Source organism: Eleutherodactylus coqui, chromosome 5 (assembly GCF_035609145.1).
Source record: "Eleutherodactylus coqui strain aEleCoq1 chromosome 5, aEleCoq1.hap1, whole genome shotgun sequence".
Taxonomy (NCBI): Eukaryota; Metazoa; Chordata; class Amphibia; order Anura; family Eleutherodactylidae; genus Eleutherodactylus; species Eleutherodactylus coqui.
In genome coordinates, this window is record NC_089841.1 from 54,725,271 (window position 1) to 54,746,203 (window position 20,933).

The following is a 20,933-nucleotide window of genomic DNA, read 5'->3' on the forward strand; positions in this document are numbered from 1 at the left end:
GATTGGGAGGGGGCAATTGAATTAATTGCCTGTTGAATAGCTTCGAAGCTGAACTTCTGGGAGCAAGGCAGAGTACAATGCTTGACTACCTCTAGAAGTCCCATAGATTTGGATGGAATGGTGTATGCATGCTTGGATGCTGCTTTGTTTAAGCTCCTCTTCACTGTGGGTGGTGCAGTGGGGAGGAGAGGGGGCATTGGACCCTAGTTCTCAAGAATAGTAGGGTCCCAGTTAGAGATGAGCGAACGTACTCGGATAAGCACTACTCGTCCGAGTAATTTGCTTTATCCGAGTATCTCGCCGCTCGTCCTGAAAGATTCGGGGCGCTCCGCTGCTGACAGGTGAGTCGCAGCGGGGAGCGGGGCAGAGCGGGTGGGAGAGAAGGAGAGAAAGATCTCCCCTCCGTTCCTCCCCGCTCTCCCCTGCAGCTTCCCGCTCCGCAGCGCGTCCCGAATCTTTCAGGACGAGCGGGGAGGTACTCAGATAAAGCACATTACTCGGACGAGTAGTGCTTATCCGAGTACGTTCGCTCATCTCTAGTCCCAGTCTCTATCCATTTTATCACTGCTCTATCCAGTTTATCGCCTATCCTGTGGATAAGTGCTAATGGTCAATGGTGGGAATACCCTTTTTAAGGGCTCATCTTCATGTGCTTCAGCCCGTGTTCTTAATAGAATTGGCTGCTTTTTTTTTTTCTCTAGAAACCAACCTGCATCTGTCCATGCATTGTCTAGACAGCTTGACTCCATTGACATAAATTAGTTGCAATACCTCTCACAGCCTGTGATTAGGTGTGGTGCCATTACCGAAGTTTGTTTTTGAACCCTGGTTCAAAGAAAAATGGCCATGTTTTTCTAGGGCTGTTCAACCCTTTCATAGCAATTTTGGCTGGAGAAGCAAAACCCAGAGATTCTCAATGCAGCTTAGTTGATTCTAATATAAATGATCAGGACTAACTGAGCCGTTCTGCTTTCTGTGTATGCTGATGTTATCCCTGGAGAATAGACATAAGTTGTTTCCATATTCCATGGTTGGAGAATCTCCTGACTAGTCTCAAGGGTTTTCCTTTCTGCAATATGACAAATGAGTGGTCCTCGGGGACGCTCCCTATTTACAGAGTCTCGCAGCCATTAACATATGGAAGCAGATGGGGGATTTTCTTATTATAAAGCTCAGACCGCTCATACACATCAGTAGCTGAATTCCTATCTACAGCCACTTCACCTTCACTGGGACTTGCTGATAAGCCTGAAGCCTACAGAAGACTAATGACTTGGCTGTGAACTTCCATATTCGAGACATCCGCTGGCTGCATTTAAACAGCCGTAATATGATTCCATATGCGATCGATCACCTCGCTCTTGAGATCACTTTCTTTTCTCCTCTCTAAAAGTGTCCATATACATTAAATAGAAGTAGATTGATGATTGAATGGTCATCTTGTGAACTATTATTACGCTAATGCAGCGCTACACATTTTAGTCCATATTGGCCATTATTCAGGGTGTAATTAAAGAATCATCCAGTGCTATATGTCAGTACTGGTGTCCAATATTGATATAACAATAGTGTACTTGAATAGGAAGGCATGGATACGTAACACGATGGTATGGTACATAGATTTCAGTTTGTGTTGTGGCCCCTTTAAGAGAAAGGGAGGGAGTAAAACCCAATTGCAAAGTTGAATAGTAGCTTCCTGGATGATGGGCCACTATTGTAGCAGAAGAAGGCTGCTTTGAGTAAGCTTTCAATGACAACGGGCAGAGGACAAATGATCTTTCGTAAACTAGAGACTATGAAGTGAGAATTTTAACCGACCTGTTCGTTCCTGATGATGAACAGTCAGCTAAAATCATCTGTTAAACTTCACTCGATGAATAATGGTGGTTGAATTCCATAATGATAAACTTTAGACTGATGTGTATGGCCACCTTTTAGGCCACCAATACATCTTAGACAGCTGTCTCTCCCCATTTACATGCACAATTGACTCAGTCAAGTGTAGATGGGGAAAAAGCTACTGCCAGGCTCACTGTTGGTAGCAGCTTATCTCTTGAGGGAAAAAAGGATGATCAGACAGTTGAACTGCAACAGCCCAGTCCTTTATTTCCCCCCGACATCTGCCATCAAGAGAGAGTTGGTAGTCTGCCATATGCATTAGCTGAAGTTGGCTGGTCACACTGCTTCTTCAGGAACTGATTCCCCTGCGGGAAGGGAGACTCCCTCTCCTTTTACGCAGCATGCCCCCGTGTCATTAGATTCCTCTGTGTCACCCGGCCTCCGTTGCTGCCCTCTACAGCCACATTAGGCTCTCCAGCCGTCTGACCCCTAACCAGCCCCCAGCATGATGATCGGTCGCTTCTGCAGCTCATACTGCTCTATCTTTTGTAAGAAGCCTCCTGCTGCCAGGAGGTCCTAGAGCAGTCCTAATGAGCTCTTGGACCTTTCTGGGGGAGGGACTAAAGGTCCCTTTCACTCCCTAGGCTCAAAATCACAGTAAAAAAAAGTGAACTTTTGGTCCTTGAATGTATGCACATGTACTGGCAGACTCATTAAAAGGGGTTTAACCCCTAGGGCCCCATCTCTATACAATTTCACAATTTTTACATTTGCATGAAAATTGCAAAATATGTTAACTGTTTTTTTTTTTTTTCCTCCTAAAAGATAGTCAGTGAAGAAATCCCTAGTAAGAGTCCAGGATTCCTTCCCTTTTGTCAAGTATTCAAGATTTCTTAGAAATTTTTTTTGAAGATGTTCACTATGGCTCTTGCAGGTGTTATTTTATTACCCAACTTCTCTGGGCTCCTGTATAGTTACACATTGTAGGCAATATAATGCGGCCTCAATACTGATAATAAAACCTAATAATTGCCATTTATAATTTATACCATGCACTCTGATGGGTTTTCTGAGATATTTCATAAAACCGCAGAAACTTTTTAAACACTTTCTGTTTGCGCAAAACAAAGTTTTTATAGAGGTTTTGATGGTTGTTTTAATAAGTGATCATAACGATTTTACAGTCCATTAGCTGCCTAGCAACAGAACTATGGCCGCCTGCCATGGAAGATTATGAGGCAGCAATAACCTCATACTGAATGTTGTGGTAACAATGTCACGTCTTTGAGTTCTCAGAAGAAGCAAAAACTGTTATATGAAGCAGCCTTATTGGAAATCTGCAAGTCAGTGTAAAGTCTGAGAGTCCGGGTGGATAGTAGAGCATAGTTTGGTCATATAATACTGTATATATTACCTACAGTGTGAGCTTCAATACTTTTAGCTCTTGTGGGTTTGAGGGATGAAGCTTTGTGGTCTACTGGATATGTGAACTTGCCCTAGGGTACAGGATTATTGTAGTAGCTATTTTATTTATAAGTGATCTTGGTAGCAGAGGATTATTGGGTACATCTGACCCAATAAAAGAAAATGGGGAAGAAAAGGTAAATCTAAAGTCCCCCACCCCTCACTGAGCCTCTTGTCACGTATAAAATAATTAAACATTCCTGGTGGTGTAGGGCAGGGAAAGGCGTTAATGTATAATTCCATTAGTTCCAAGGTGTAAAGGCCCATTTACACCAGCCGATGATCGCTAAAAAAATTGCTAATCGGCGATCGTTTTAACGATAATCGGTGCGTGTAAATGTGCGCCCATCGTCCGCTTTTCGGGCACTGCTGCTGGCCGATCATGAAATTCAGTCCAACCTAAAAATCGTCTTTCACTTTTACCAGCAGTTCTCCACAGGGAGTGCTGATAGCATTGTTTTCCCATGCAGAACAAAGGAGCCTCCGGCTGTTAACTGCCTTCAGTGAAGGCTTCATTACTGCAACTAATTGGTACTGAAGTAGCTGAGTAGCTACTTAAATACCAATGATCGCATACCAATGATTTATGCAAAATGATCCCTCAAAACTGTCATTTGAGCGATCATCTGCCCATGTAAACCAGCCTTAGGGTGCCTGCACACGAGCGGAATTTCCAGTGCGTTATTTTAGGTACGTTATCTGCCCCAGACCGCAGCCAATATACTCCTATGAGGATCCGCAGTTGTCCCCAGACGGACGGATTTGTATCGCGTTTTTTCACGCGTGTGAAAAAATCTGCGACCTGTTCTAATTTGGGTCGGATTCTGCGCGTGAAGCCTCCAATACAAGTGAATGGGTGCGTTTTTTCACGCAGTACATCCGCAGTGCAGCTGCAGATGGAGTCACTGGTTGCTATGACTACAGGAAGTAGGCATGGTAGGAGGCGTCCCAACACACAGCACAGAGCTTCACAGGCAAATTTGTAGAGGGAGATAGGTAGTATTTCTTGCCAATGCAGGATGTAAGAATGCAAAATCTGTAGTAATGAATTCCTCTTGTGAATTTTTTTGCAGTGACTGAAATAAAGTCACGCTGGAGAAGCGCCTGAAAAAAGTTACATGGATCAACCATGCCCACAAAGACATCTGCTCACCGGGTGAAAGCATGTTGCCAGAATAATTTAACGGTGCTCGCACAAGCAAGAGGGACAAAACGGAGTCTGGGTGTTGGTTTTTAAGCTGTTTTCCAAGGAATGGGCAGTTCTCTAGGGGTTGGGTTTACAATAAGGGGTGTCTGCTGGTTTTTCTGCGCGTTTTTTTCCCGCAACACATCCGCCTATATCCGCACGTGATTTTTCATGCATCCGCACCTATCCGCAAGCACATTTAGGTACCATACGTGCGTGAAAATCCGCTAGCGGAATCCGGAACGCTCGTATGCAGGCGGCCTTAAGGAGCTATTAAACATGCATTAGTAGCTGCTGCTAGTGGTCCTTTTCCCAATAATTGTCGGGCTGCACTTCTACGTTGCATGAGCTGTGATGGCACTTGTGTAATAACACTCTTATCCATATGCAATACAGAAAGGCTTATGTATATCATTTGAGACAATAAAACCAAGTACAATAAAACCTGAGTTTTAGGCCCCCTGTCCACGGCGGTGACAGGATATCACTGGCAATATTCTGCCGAGCGGGATATGAGAGGGTTCTCAGCAGTGAGCCTATCTGACAGATGGGCTCACCACGGAGAATTGTGGTATGCCACAATTTGAGCCTCGCGAGCAGAGAATCGCTATGATTCTCCGCTCGTAGACGGGGCTGCGCTTTCTATAGCAACGCTATAGAAAGCGTGCACTGCGTTACCTGCGGCCGGATTATCGCCTGTGGACAGGAGCCCTTAGGGAATCTGTCACCATCTTTTTGCAGCCCTCACTGAGCCAACACAAGGTAGTGCTAGGCACTGATAAGTGTTATGTCTGCTGTGTGCAGCTGTGGAGTAATTTTGGAGAAATGTGCATTTTATTAGTAGTATCCCGTCACAGAACTAGTCCTCCATGTTAATGACCTGCAGACTAACAACCACAGGCAATTTGCCCTCCAGCCACTTGCTCTCTAAGCATAGTAATAGACAGACAGCTGTCAATCAGTGGCTGGAAAGCAGGGTGGGCAGGGCTAGCTGTAGCTAATAAATACCCAGGACTACTAGAAGTAGTCCTCTGTGCATGTGCTGCTACTGATGAAATGTAAGTTTCTGCAAAACAACTGCATGTATACACACAGCAGACATATCACTGCGATCGTTGTGACTGACACTATTGTGCTGACATCAGAAAAGGGTGCAAAAAGATGGTGACAGTCTCTTTAATGAGTGACAGACAATCTATGAGGGGAGGAAGACAGTAGGTGAAGGTGAAATGCAGTAGGTGAGGTTAATTGTAAATTCTGTGTGAAATAGGGCAGTAAAGTGGTTTATACTTATTGTACACTTGTCTTGCCTTGGATAACGAAGGGATTAATTGAAACTTCCCAGGTTTTCAGGGCAGTGCAGGGGTCAGTAATATAATTGATGGAGAGCTAGTACAGTTAAAGGGTTAATAACCCTGATACTCTAGGGCAGTGGTGATGCTAAAAACACCCCTGGTGGTCTAGTTCGTGGAAATATTGCAGTTTCTTCAGGCCAATGAAAGGGTCAATAACAGAATCCCTGGAGGTTAGTGACAACATCTACGATGGTCCAGGGCAGTGGTGGTGTTAGTTATAACACCCCTGGTGGTCTAGTGCACTGAAGGGGTAACTTGTTTATAAGGCAGCTGAACTCCTTCCTCTTGCTCCTCCATCAGTAGACTGCTCAGACACGCTGAGTCTCTTTGATTGACTGAATAAGGTGACACACTGTCTTAGCACTCTGTGTGAGACATGCTAAACAATCTGAGCTGGAGGAGATGCTAGAGTAGGTCCCATGTTCTGCAGAGGAGTGGCCCTCTCTAGTGAAGCCTATGGTGCCATCAAAATAGCATTACTATTCTTCTGTCCTGTTTGCACATCGGCATCCAGCTGCACATATCTATGCCTGTAGTTCCCCGCTCAGATGGGTGGGATGATATCATTGCATCGCTCCAGTGCGCAGGAAACGGGACATCTGATTGCAACAGACTCATTTTAATTGCAAGGGGACTGGTAGAGCGGGAGGCGGTGACTCTGAACCAATTTTCCTATTGGAACCAGCATATGGAAGGTGGGACCTGGATGGCCCATTATACGTACCCCTTATTCCCTCACTATAATCCAACTTTGCATATAAATAAAACAGGAAATTCTCCTCTTCCATTTTCTGCTTTGCGTTGTGCAGTAAAAGATTAATTGGTCATGGTTGTGTGTGTTTTTTTTTGTTTTTTTTATTGTGAATCACTGATACACAGTTGTGACTCCTCCATCAGATTTACCCTCAATGAACTATTTTACGACCTTCTTTGACAATCCTAACCCGTATAAATTGGCGCTGTAGCGCCCGGCGTACAGTAACTACATTTTAGATATAAGATGTTTAGCTAATTAATTCTTCATCCTTGTATCATGAAGAGTACTGTAACCTTTTAATGTACTTGTATATGCTTACTGTCCAGTGAGTGGGAACAAATTTTCACATATCCAGTTTTTAGTTAAGCATAATCACTGTATAAATTTAAGTTCTGCAATTTTCTAACATAGTTTGTTTCCCACTCCTTATGTAAGGGGGGTGAGCAGTGCCCTACTTCCCTCTTACTTATGATCTCCGCTCAGGCACTGTTACCCACTCAATGGAATTCTGGATGGAGCTGTAGGTTTCAGTTATAGACTGTGCTGTCAAAGTCAGCCACAAGAAGAAGCTGCAATATTGCTGATGGAAGTCAGTGGTGCTGTTAAAAGCTAGATTGGGAAGCTTCTAGAAAAAGGTTCTGATTGGCTGGCTGTGTAGCTCCATGTAACACAACACCACCCTGCTTCATTTTTTGTGTAATTGGCCAGATGGCGCCTGTGGTGGCAGGCGGAATGCAGGGATTCCTTGGCTGTCTAAAGGTGTCCGGTTACCAGAAGACTGGCAACCTAATAGGAGGGGGGTACGTAAGGAGGGTGAGCAGTGCCCTGCTTCCCTGTTGCTTATGATCACAGCCAAGGCACTGTTATCCACTCTGTAACATTCTGGATGGAACTCTAGATTTACATTCGAAACTGCTGTTGAAGTTGGCCATAAGTGGGAGCTTCCTGATGGAAGTCAATGGTACCATTAAAGAGTACGTTGGGAAATGTCTAGAAAAGGGCTCTGATTGGCTGTGTAGCACCATGTAAGGGCAGCTTCATACAGGGGTAATTCACTGTTTGCTGCACGCGAGGTGGAATGCAGCAAGTATGTAATAACATTGCATACTCGCTGCCTGCAACCAATCGCCATGCACTATCTTGGCATGTATGCGAGCATAACACGCGCCAGGATAAAACCTAATGCGATCCTTCTTGCGTGCGTATTTCACGCAATATGTGTGAGCTACAACAATGGAGCATATGGCAAATTGGTACAGTATGTCATATGCTTAATATGCTGTCATCATGCTCATGTGAAGGAACACAGCACCAGCCTACTTCATTTATACTAATCTCTTTAAGATTAGGTATGTCAATGAAAAAGAAATTCTTAAAAACTTGTACATGGCTAGTCCTCAAGTCAAATAACATTGTATCCAGTCCAAACAATGCTCTGTGAGCTGAGCACATCAACAGCAGCTGCGTAAATCATTGCTAGCTTGTTACAATGTATCAGTCTGGAGTTCAGGCTGTTGAACACACAAAGCATTGTCTAGGCTAGATAGAATTGTATCCACTTCTCAGCTGAGAGCAGGACTAACTGTACCATGTATCAGTTTGGAGTCTGGGCTGTTGAGCTCACAGAGCATTGCTTAGATTGCATACAATTATATCCACTTCTCAGCTAAAGCAGAACTAGCTATGTATCAGTCTAGAGTCCGGGCTGTTTAGCTCACACAGCATTGTCTAGGCCGGATACAGTTGTATCCACTTCTCAGCTGAGAGCAGCTATGCTATATACTGGGTTACTACCTCTGAATGGAAGCAAGCTTTCTCATTCACCGTTGGCGAATACATCTCGATAATGGCGAGAAAATAGAAACACAAAGTATATATTAGAAAGTTATAGAACATATCATTTTCAATTTTAGCGATTTAAGCTTTATTAAACTAAAACTGGAAAATCCCTTTTAATTACTGTTTTATATGCGAAATGTCTGGATGTAAGGATTCACACTCGGTTTTAGTGTTAACACTCTTCTTTTTTTTTTTTCTTCTTAGGAGGAATCTCGAATCCTCAGAGTGAAGATTGTATCTGGGATTGACTTAGCAAAAAAGGATATTTTCGGAGCTAGGTAAGGGTTAAAAAAAAGTCAATATAATTTTCTGTGTACTCACTGGTACAAATGTAGCAAAGTTCAACTTGTCGCAGAAAGTTATGTCATGTTAAAGGGGTTGTTTGGTGACCGGACAACATCCCTAAATAACGCTCTGTGGAAAAATAATAAGCTGAGAAGTATTTACCCCTTCATTGCTGCCAGTATTCAGCGCTGCAGTCCTGCTATGGTCCCCGTGCTTGTTGTGACAGTGGTCATTACCAGAAGTCAGGTGCCTGCTGCAGCCAATCAGAAGCTGTAGTGTCACGTTCCAGAACTCCTGGCATCATGTCCCTAAGGATGGGCGTGCCGATGTCAGGAGAATAAGCAGTGCTGCAGCCCCCTCTGATTGGCTGCAGTGGTCACCTGACTTCTGGTAATGGCTGCTGTCACAACAAAGACTAGGACTACAGCACTGGATCCCAGCAGTGGTGGAGGGGTAAGTACTTCAGTTTATTATTAAACTGCGGTCAGCGCTATTAAAGGGAAGTTGTCTAGTAATTGCACAACCCCTTTAAGTCATTGAAAAGCTACTGAAAGGGTAAACAAAATGTAGCACAGAAAATTGTCCCAAATAAGGCCGGCTGTCCATGGGCGATGTGGTATCCCGCGGCGAAGCTCCGCCGCGAGAGCCGCCGCCCGGGAGCAGGAGCCGCTGGCGAATCTCAGCCGGTCAGCCCTATCTAATAGGCTGACCGCGGGCAATTGGGGCAATTCGCAGCATGCTGTGACTTGCCTGCCGCGAGCACAGAATCGCAATGATTCTCCACTCATGGACAGGTGCCGGCGCTTTCCATAGCAGTGCTATGGGAGGCGTCAGCTGGCGTGATTCGCCGGCGGTTTACCGCCAGCGATTACACTGCCGTGGACAGGGGGCCATATTAAGAGTTAAGTTAGACTTTGCTACATCTAAATAGTCCAACTGATTGGTGGAAAATTGGTTGCGGGCCGGTCGTGAGATCTACATTTTTCTATGGAGAATGCAAACTAGCTCTCCTCCGGAAGGAAAAAAACTCTATCGGCCAAGCCAGGAATTTCTCCTAAAGGAAGAGGCACCCATCTCTAAACTGTTGGATGCTGTTCTTAGTCCTCATCAATGCATAAAAAACTAAATCGGCATTCGAAACTTGTAGTGGTTGTAGTTTGGTGCACTGGATTATAACTGTTGAGGTTTGAGATGTTCTGGAAGATACAAGTTACAAGATGAATGTGCAGGCTGAGAGAAGTAATACATAAATGCAGGATCAGACTACACAAAGGTTTGTTTGTAGTCTGTAACCATGGAGATCTGCATATGAGCTGTAGACACAAATTTGTATCTATTTTTTTCTTTAAGCGGCCTGGACAGACAAAGATGGCTGCATCATTTCTCTGACTACCTGATGCATACTGTGCTTTGGTATGCATGAGAGTCTAAGACACAGCATGTCCTGTAGATGGGGCATAATTTGCAATTGTGGTTCAAGCCCTTTAAGATATTTGCTTCTGCTTTCTGTTGTAGATGCACTGAAACATTAGAGTTGTTGCAAAAATATTCATACCCGCTTAATAACCTATCAATATTATAAAATCAAATGCAGTTTAGGTCGGTTTTAGATGAGCGTGTTTTAGCTCGTTATTTGATCTGTGTTTTGGAGGCTATAACACTGAGCTAATGTAACTAGAAATCTGGTCACATGGCTGTATTCTTCACGCCCATTTTTTTTTTTTTTTAATGGCATGACCCAATTTTTGCTTTTTCTTCCTCCCATATTGCTATTATTTGTAGAAAATAAAATATACAGATGCAAAAACAAATGATATATTGGTGAAGTAATGATGCCCTGCGGTTGCAATGTTGTCTGTAGCATGTGCGTAATACTGATCCGTATTAGACGTATTTAAAGAGACACACTCACCTATTTTTAGGCCTATGAGCTAAGCTTATGGGCTGAAAGTAGGCGACCCGCTGAGTCCAGGGAGGTAAGTGTTATACTTGCCTTCCCCTGGTGTGAGTGCTGAAAGCCGCTGCGATGCTACTAAGTAGTCCTTTCACTATGAAATTAGGACAGGGGGACACAATGCATTGAGCGGCACCTTTCATCGCGGTGACACCGGGGGAACGATGGGGAAGGTAAGTATTAGGCCTCTTCACACGGGCCACAGTAATATTGCCACGAGAAAATTGCAGTAATATCACAGCTGTTTTATGTGCAATATCACTGGATTTTCTCGTGGCAATATTGCGATTTTGTAGCACTCTTTTGCTGGGATTTTCGAGGGGTGGGGGTGGGGGCTTGAAAATAAACCCTAGCTGCATTAAAAGAAAGAAACACAAATCTATTACCTAACAGGCGCTGTCTGCTCCGCTGCAGGTCCCTGGTCCCTGGCACTTGTTTGAAGTCTTCAGCCAATACTACTTGGTCAGAGGTTTCAAAAACCCTTCCTCCAGGTAGTGCTGGCTCTGATTGGCTGAGCCAGCAGTGCTCGACATCCAATCACAGCCATTCAATGTGTTGACTGTGATTGGTTGAGCTGCTGTGATCGAGAACCAATCACTGCAGCGTTCAATGAACCAATCGAAGCCAGCGCTGCTTGAAAGCTGGGTTTTTGAAACCCCTGACCAAGAAGCGTCACCTTCAAACAAGTGTTGGGGACCTGCGAAGGAGAAGTGCGTTGGAGCTGGCAGCACCTGTTTGGTGATGTATTGTGTTTTTTGTTTTTTATGAATGTAGCTAGGGGTTATTTTAGGGGAAAGGGTAGGATTTCCTACTGTAAAAGTTGCACCGCACGAAAAGCATGTTTTCATGCGATGCAACACGAAGGCTCCATAGGGAAACCTGGGCTACAAAACATCGAAAAATCACGGCAACATTCAGCATCCCACAATTTTTTTTTTCTTGCAATGTAGCAGCCTACAAAACATCGCTAATGTGAAGGAATCCATAGCAAACCATGGGCTTCACATACATGAGATTTGTAGCGCTGTCACATTGCGGGAAAATCGCACGATTTTTGTCGCCCGTGTGAAAGCGGCCTAACACTTATATCCCCGGACTCAGCGGGTCGCCTACTTCAGTCTATAAGCTCAGCTCATTGGGATAAAAGTAGTTGACCAATTCCCTTTAAATACTCATCTGAAGCTGGCCTTGGATCATGTTGTTCTGCGCTCCGGTCTTCTTGGATTAACCTTCATTCTTTTTACCGGTTTCTATTCTTAAGTTTTTGCATTGCTTTTTTCTCTTTTGCTTTTCTTTTCATTAGACAGAATATTTGAACTCAGACATAAAATCAGTAATTGCCTAGTGATGCTGGAGGAGCCTTGTGGTTATAATGCAGCCGTCCACATTTACTGGACCCCGATGTCTTCTAATCGCCAGAACCAATGGTCGTACTCGCAGCCGGTGCCGCAGGCTGATAGAGATGTGCGGCCTCCATTGTATAGTATAGAACTTGCATAGAAAAGATGTTCTTCAGTTTGGTTATTTCTTGCTCTGGGAGAACGCAGGGTTTGTATGTGATGTGGAATCTGACGGTAATGTCCCCGGGCCAGTAACGTCTCCTGTGTGCTAATGATGGGGTAATGGACTCAGAATGAGATTTGCTGCAGAGCGCGGCTTGTTTACTTGTGTGTGTCGTAAAGTAATCCTCATGTATAGTTAATAAATCCGCACTCTGGATTAATCACAGTCTCGCTTTATAATGTAACTAAATACATTCGTGTTTCTATTGCTGAAGCGCAAGGAAGCTCCGTCGTGGCTGATGGTTGGATTATGAGGCCGTTGGTTACTGATGACTGTTACCACTATCGTGCTAGAATTATTCATAGTCTCATAGAAGTATTTATAGTTACTATCATCGCCTCTACCCGAGCCGGCATTTTAGCCCCTTCCCACCCAATACTGTAATTCACAGCCTGCCCTGTATTTGGCGTGAGCTGCCATGTTATTACAGTGTAGTGATGGCAGGATTGGTGCCTGCACCTTCACTTGTGGATTCCAGCTGCATTGCACAGTTAGCACCCCGCACTCATGGCCGGGATCTGAGATCTCTCTCATACTGGCTGTTTAACCCTTTAGATGCTGCGGTCAATGCTGACCACAACATCTAAGTGGTTAACAGAGAGGAGCTTTCTCTGTAAGCCTATTGGCATCTGCAGTGCGATTGCAGGGAAAACCAACAGGCTGCATGACTTTAGTGCCTTTAAATGTCTACAATACTGGGCAATAATATATGCGAAGGGCTCATTCACACAAACATACTGCGTATTTCTGCCCATCTCCATTCTTTTTTTCTTACACATGAAAATACAGTGTATCTATGTGTGTAAAACGCAAAAAATCATACTGATTTATTGAGTAAATACACTGGCAATTTGATAGTTTCCTGCATATTTACAACGTATTTTTGCAAGCTGATTGATATCAATGGGCTGCTTTGGTGGTTAATATGCCCCAAAGTAGATCATGTTGTTTTTTTGTTTTTGTTTTTTTTTTTAACATGACCGAAAGTTGCATGAAAAATACACAACTGTGAATGAAACCATTGAAAAAAATGGGCTCTATTCACTGCGTATAATGTGCGTAAATACATTGCATAGAAACGTCCGTGCAAATGAGACCTAATATACAAATTTACAAAAAAGGGGCCCAAAAGAGAGCCTGGTAACTACAGGCCGGTAAGTCTCACTTTAGTAACTGGAAAAATATTCAAGGGGTTTTCTGAGAGACGCCATCGAAGAATACCTCAAGGAGAACAATGGAATAACTCCTCACCAGCATGAGTTCATGAAGGGTCGATCATGTCAGACCAATCTGATCAGCTTCTACGATGAAGTAAGCTCTAGGCTGGACCTGGGAGAGTCTATTGATCTCGTATATCTGGACTCCTCTAAAGCATTTGACACAGTGCCGCATAATAGGCTGATATATAAAATGAGACAGCTCGGATTGGGTGAAAACGTATGTATCTGGTAAAGAATTGGCTCATAGATAGGAAGCAGAGGGGGGTAATAAATGGTTTATACTCTGATTGGGCCACCGTTGCTAGCGGCGTGCCACAGGGCTCAGTATTGGGCCCCATTCTGTTCAATATATTTATCAACGACCTGATAGAGGGACTACACAGTAAAATATCAATATTTGCAGATGACACAAAATTATACAATATAATCAATACAACGGAGGACAATGTACGACTACAAACGGACCTAGATAAGCTGGGGGCTTGGGCAGAAAAATGGCAAATGAAGTTCATTATTGATAAATGTAAGGTTATGCACATGGGCAGGAGAAACGGATGTCACCAATATACACTAAATGGGGTACCGCTAGGGAAAAGTGATATGGAAAAAGACCTGGGGGTACTAGTGGATTGTAGACTAAACTGGAGTAACCAATGCCAGTCAGCTGCTGCAAAAGCTAATAAAGTCTTGGGGTGCATTAAAAGAGGTATAGGGGCGAAGGATGAGAACATTATTCTACCGCTATATAAGGCACTTGTCAGGCCCCACATGGAATACTGCGTACAGTTCTGGTCACCGGTGCTCAGGAAAGATGTTACAGTGCTGGAGGGGGTTCAAAGAAGGGCAACTAAACTAATACATGGAATAACGGGACTGGAATACCCAGAGAGGCTATCCAAATTGGGATTATTTACCCTGGAAAAAAACAGCTAAGGGGGGATCATATAACTATGTATAAATACATGAGGGGACAATACAAGGATCTCTCCCAAGATTTGTTTATATCCAGGACTGTGACTGTAACAAGAGAGCATCCGTTACGTCTAGAAGAAAGCAGGTTTCATCACCAACACAGAAAAGGGTTCTTTACTGGAAGAGCGGTGAGACTGTGGAACTTTATGCCTGAGGATGTGGTGATGGCAAAATCCATAGAGGTATTTAAGAGGGGACTAGATGTCTTTCTAGAGCGGAAGGATATTACAGGATATAAATTTTAGGTGACCAGCGGGTTGTTGATCTGGGTCTTACAACAGGTTGAATTAGATAGACATTGTCTTCATTCGGCCCAACATACTAGGTTGATATGTTAATACAGAGGTGTGTTTTGTGTGTGTGTGTGTCTGTGTCTTTGTGTGTCTGTGTCTTTGTGTGTCTGTGTCTTTGTGTGTCTGTGTCTTTGTGTGTGTGTGTCTTTGTGTGTGTGTGTGTCTGTGTGTGTGTGTGTCTGTGTAAAAAAAAAATAAAAAAAAAAAATATATATATATATATATATATATATATATATAATATAGTGCATATGTATAATAATTAAGTAGTATCACTACATCGATAACTACTTGCATCATATTACATAACTTTTTTTTTTTTTTATCCTACACGGTGAAAAATAAGCTAAACAAAGTTTTTTCTTTTCTAATCATTCCAACTACTAAACAAACCCAGAAAAACTAGTCAAAAGTTGTATGTACCCAAAAATGACAACAAGCCCTTACACGGCTCCTTGGGTGGAGAAGTAAAAATGTTTTAGGTCTTTGAATGTTGTGAGATAGAATAAACTAAAACGAAAGTTTTTTTCTTTTGTGATGCAAAAAAATGTAATTTTGGTTTCTTAATCATTATGATGACCCACAGAAGAAAGTTGTCGTGTCATTTATGCCGTGTGAGTGAAGGCCCAAAAAATGATGGCCGAATTGCTGAGTGTTTTTTTTTTGTTTTGTTTTTTATTGACCCTGTCAGCCCCTAAAACAAGTTATACAATCTATTATGTGTACCCCAAAATGATGCCATTAAAAAAAATACAACTAGTCATGCAAAAACACAAGCCCACTGTGGATGAAAAAATGAAAAATTAATTTTTTGGTAAACCGATATGAAAAGTTACGTGACCTTGGAGTGGTATTTAATCATTGTGGCAGCGTTTCCTGTCTGCTGGTCATGCAACTTCCAACTCATCCTGCACTTTAGATGGAACATGACGGTGCTTGTGCAGCACCCCATAGGGAAACCCCAGACACCTGACATACGTGGGGAGCTGGGAGGGTATAGTGCTGACATGTCACGGTGGCACTTACTAGTCTCCTTCCCGGAGGGACACACGCAGCCAAGGCCAGAGTAACACTGCAGGCCACCTGGGACACCCCTAGGATAGGGAATGTCCATTAAACAGGATCAAGGGGTTGTAGTTGTCACGGGTGACGCCTCCGTTCCTATACACACAGGTATGACCCTTAGCGGAGAATAAATGCAGCCACAAACAATTCTGGAGTACCACGTGTCTCTAGGAATGGTTAGAGCCCGTCAAACTTTATTTGAAACTTGGCAACAAATATTACAAGGCAGTTCACTTTTAGATTTCACAGTGCAGGTAGAACACTAGACTTACAAAAAAACGTAATACCTCTACATGGCTCTCATAGGCTCAAAGATGCACCTGTGTGACCAGAGACTATTATATTGCAGTACCTCCACCTCGGTCTTGTAGACGCATGGATGTGACAATTAAATGGTGTACCTCTACGCTGGTATCCTGGCTCCAGACGGCTGAATAGGAAAATCAGATGAGTGTATTGTACCTCTGCACTGGCCTTGAGAAGAAGTAGTTACTTACAAATGCTCTCTCACTCTTGGGGGGGCTCACTCTATTACCATCCAGACTCGCGTAACACGGAAATCTCTCTTCCTCTTCCATCTTCACCACAAGGAGGCCGAAGGTGCCTTCATGTGGCTCTGTTAGGTGGTAGACAAGATGGAAGACCTGCTACTCCAAAAGATGGAACTCCTTTCCCGCTCTCCATCACTCCTATGTATACCTTCTCTCACACCACATCACATGACAGACTTTATACATTTACATGCAGGCTTTGGATTTTATTAAAAGTTAACCTCTTAAGTGCAGCAGCTGTGCAACACTCACTCTGAAAATGATAAGACAGCTTTGCACAGTGCATCCACATAAGTCAAACCTGTATGCCATTTATGGAGGGGACCAGTATGATGTACTGGGTCACTACACTTGTCATGTATACAAACGTCTGCTCATATGGTGCGCAGAAATAATATACAAATTTAGTATTCCATGCACTGTAACTATAAGCCACACAGTGTCGTCCAATTAATACTTCCATGCAGTTGCATGAATATGCAATATAGAGCTGCCTGCACCGCAAAAGTTATATACTGCACTCTACAGCCCCAGTACCGCCATCCAGTGGGTGGGACCACTTTTATGGCCTCGGGTGACAAGCGGGTTCATCTAATCACATCACAACTCTAATCCTTTGCTTATCTGCCTGAGATGGAACTGCATTTAAAGCCACTCCTTCTAAGGGCTGGATTTTTTTTTTTATTTTTAACATGAGTGTGTTGTAATTCACTCTGGGAACACGATTTTATTATACAGAGAACATTTTATTAAAGGCAAAGATTGCTTTTTTAACAGTTTTTTTTTTTTTCTCTGGTTCCTTTAAACACCCAGCAGTATTATGAATGCTGCTCTGGGCTATAATACCGCTTCAGTCCAAGATCAGTAATATGTATTCATGTAGTGGCTCAGCCTTTGGGTCGATCATATCCACGTTCATCATTAGAAATATGTTACTTAGTATCTATTAGATTACTTATTATATTTGAAGCAATTTCAAGTATGTGAAAACCAAGGGTCATCCAGTGAGATGGCTAAATTCAGCCGGCAGAAGAAAACCCTCCAGTATAAGGCCACACGGTGGAATATTGCTGCAAAATCCGCATCATTCTACCATTATTGGTCTGTCCAGCGTGTTAACATATCGCATTGCTTATCCTACGTAGTGAACACTGTAAGAAAAAAAAAAAGAATTTTGGGGGGTGGGGTGGACTTAATGAGGTGGAATAAACTTGATCACAAAGTTGTGTGTCCACCAAGAATGGTACCAATAGGACATACAGTTCGCCTTGCAGGAAACAAGTCCTCACATTGTGCCATCAACTGAAAACTTTACTGGGGTTCAAAAATTGACACAGTTTGGATTTCTTTTAATTTAAGTACATTCATAAAGCTTTGTTGTGTTTTAAATCACTGAACTTTATTCTGTGGGACGAGACAAATTACCGTAATTTTTGTAGCATCATAAGCGCTGTAAAACCAAAACGTAAAGAACAGTAGTGCAATCAATTTTTTTTTTTTCACTAGCTTAAATTCTTTAAAAGTTTTTAGGTTTAATTATATGCTACATTAATTAGCGCTAACTACAAATATAACTTGTCGACAAAAGAAAAAAAAAAGTTATGGCTTCAAAAGTGCTTGGCAATTAGGGTGCAGTTAATGAGCCATCCATATAATGCAACAGGGAGTGAGTGCATCTGTGTGTAAAATTTTATATATATGTTATATTAATTATATATATCTCAACGTAAACCATTTTACTAATTGAAACCAGACTACGAACCTTCTCCAATTTTCTGTACAGGGCTATGGGGTCAGTCATCTTGCCTCAGAAGCTGTTGACAGTATTTAGAGAGATATGTTATAGGGCATAGACACAATCGATTGGCGGGGACTCACTGACCCATAAGAGAGCATGCCCACAACTGTCTGTGATCTCTGCAGGGAGGGAAGGAGGTGAGCTGTGCCCATTATATACTGTGAATGGTGGATCCTGTGTAATCTCTATATAGGTATTAACTTTCTTTGTAATGCTGCCTGTGATGATAGTGAGATGACTATTGCACCTGACAGTCTTACCCTGTAAAGGTACCTGTAAGATAGGCCATCAATGTCAAAGTCTCAGAAAACCCCCTTTTTTATTACATCTGTTTGCCCTAATATACTGTAGCATCAGGATACCTAAACCAGACCATCTCTTTTAAATGACTCCAGAAGCAAATCCTCAGTGGGTGCCCCCCGTAGACTTGAACTTGATGCATATTTATAGAAGTTCTACTGCATCTTGTTCTCGGGTCGCTGTGTTATCAACCGCAAGATTTGTCGAAATATCATTGCTGATTCACCGCAGATGCTCAGCCAGGATACAGCCAATGCCATCAAGGGGAAGGTGTATTGCACAGTTGGGGTCTGGAGAGAGAGAAACAAACACAAGTGTCCCCAACTGAGGGTTTCAGAGGAGACAGCTGAGATAAATCATGTAAACTCTAGCTGCATGCTGTTGGAGGTGTTAGCTGTGCTCCGCTAGATAATCCTGAGACCCCGGCTCACAGTGGTCTAACCATGCCTTGTCTGTGGTTTTGCATACAGATTTATCACCTTGTGCTACTTGCATAGCCCATTGCAGTCTATTGAATGCCAGGCTCTGCAAATGGCATAAGCATCCTAGGTTAACGGCATAGCATGCCAAACCCATCATCTTAAGAATGAATGCATGTATAGGACTGCTTGTAAACCTACTGCCCACTCTCTTCACATACAGAGCCTCTGGTGCAGATCAGCAAAACATATTGAACAAAATAGTACAGCGTACTGCACTATTTTGGCCTGTGAAATGCCAGGTGGCATGACAAAAATAAAAAAAAAAACCATTCTAGTCAGTTGAGTTTATTGGATACCCTTCATGCCCATCACATGCCAAATCCGGTACTTCTATTATTTTTGTTGATTGAGCCAAACAATGGAAATATATAACGCAGGTGTGAACAGAACCTTATAGAGATAATGATGGGTCAGACTATTCTTATAAGAAATGATCTGCCCCTACCCCTATTCATAGTAGAAATGTACCAAGCAGGATTGGTTTAGTTACAACTTTATGGGCATGGCTTGTATCCAATGAGCGCACATGCAGGGTACATCAACAATTTACCAGTTCTGTATTATTGTGGACTCAACGTATTGTCGGTGCAAAAAGGCATCTATTGTACACTTCTGTCATTAGATGATCTCTTGTTTCCACGTAACACAATTACTTCCAGAATGCTTTGTTATCCCTGGTACAACATCTACACGACATCAGTATAGGATGCCACTTAGTTACACAGTGCTTTACACATCATACTCCGAAGAAACCTGAAATCCGCTTGTTAACCTGTCGACCAGTCACCTTGTATCATGGCTACAATCACTTCCAGGAGATACTCCTCCAGTCACATCAGTTGGTCAGTCTCTCATGTGCAGACACTAGTCATTGGACTGATCATGCATCCTGGCCACATCTGGATGCATTGTACTGTTGTAGAATAAAGTACCATGGGGATGTCATGTTCTTCCACGACAAGTCCCATGTAGGAATGCAGTCTTCCTCTCCTATGCAGCGTGACGACATCTGCCCCTGTGTCATCAGGGCCCTCTTGCTGCCACTCAGCCTCTGTCCGCTGGCACTGCTGGGGAACCTTTGCTACCATTCTTGTTTCCTGGTGATGGCTGCAGTCAGCTGAGCTGACCTCCTACCAACGCCTCTGTCACTTCACAGGTCTCTGCTACTCTCCCTGTGCCTCAGGTGCTGCTGCTCCAGCCCCTCTTGTGTCGCACACCCCAAATGGCACCACAAGATAGCTGCTAGCCCTTCCTCTGTCATATGGGGCTGAACACCCAGTCGGAGACTCTCCCATTTGCAATAGCCTCTGGTTGTGCACAACTTTAGATTGGAGCTCTAAAGTTAATAAATAGGCTGCATTATTAGAGTTCACTGCAGAGTGGCAGCACAGCTGTAGTAAGAGGGGTGCTGGGCATGGCTCACCCCTCTTACATGTAATCAATTTCTTTCCACCAGGCTATGCAAAATAGCTTCACAATAGAGGAGCATACTACTGCAGACTTTAGGGGCAGGTTGGGCCAATCCATGTAAGGTTTTAACAGGACTTTTCGGCTCTCCTGTCTGCTTTAGTAAATACCTGACGTTTTGTTAGGGAAATAATCAGAGGGATTTCATAGTGTTTCATTGTCCGGTCCGAATTATATGAGAAGTTGTGTACACAAATCACTGACACATGACAGTCAGTATCATCCGACAATGATGCTTTTCTGAGTTTATTACCAGGCAGACAATGTATATATAAGTTCACTTGCGTATCAGAAATACACGCCTCCCCCTGTAATCATAAGAACTCCTGATTGGCTCTAGGTGCTAATGGTTTAATATATGTTAACGCCTTGAGGTGTGTTTCTACTAAATATGTAATTCCTAAGAACCTGAAACTTAAAGAGAGTAGGCTCATTCTATATTCATTCTAACTGCTCCTCCGCTATCTCTGGACATTGCTAAGCCAGGAAAAGATATGGGGGAGTATGAGCCTGCATCTAATACATACCAGTGCATAATAGAAA

The 20,933-nt window shown here is 43.1% G+C and overlaps 1 protein-coding gene across 4 annotated transcripts in view; it reads left to right on the top strand.

Annotated features, from left to right (window-relative positions):
• Positions 1-20,933, top strand: part of NEDD4L (NEDD4 like E3 ubiquitin protein ligase) — a 353,635-nt gene that overhangs the window by 116,649 nt on the left and 216,053 nt on the right. For all 4 annotated transcript variants that reach the window (XM_066602536.1, XM_066602537.1, XM_066602539.1 and 1 more), the window contains exon 2: positions 8,645-8,718. In XM_066602536.1, the coding sequence (XP_066458633.1) occupies positions 8,645-8,718 (74 nt within the window). The remainder of the gene's footprint in view (positions 1-8,644; positions 8,719-20,933) is intronic.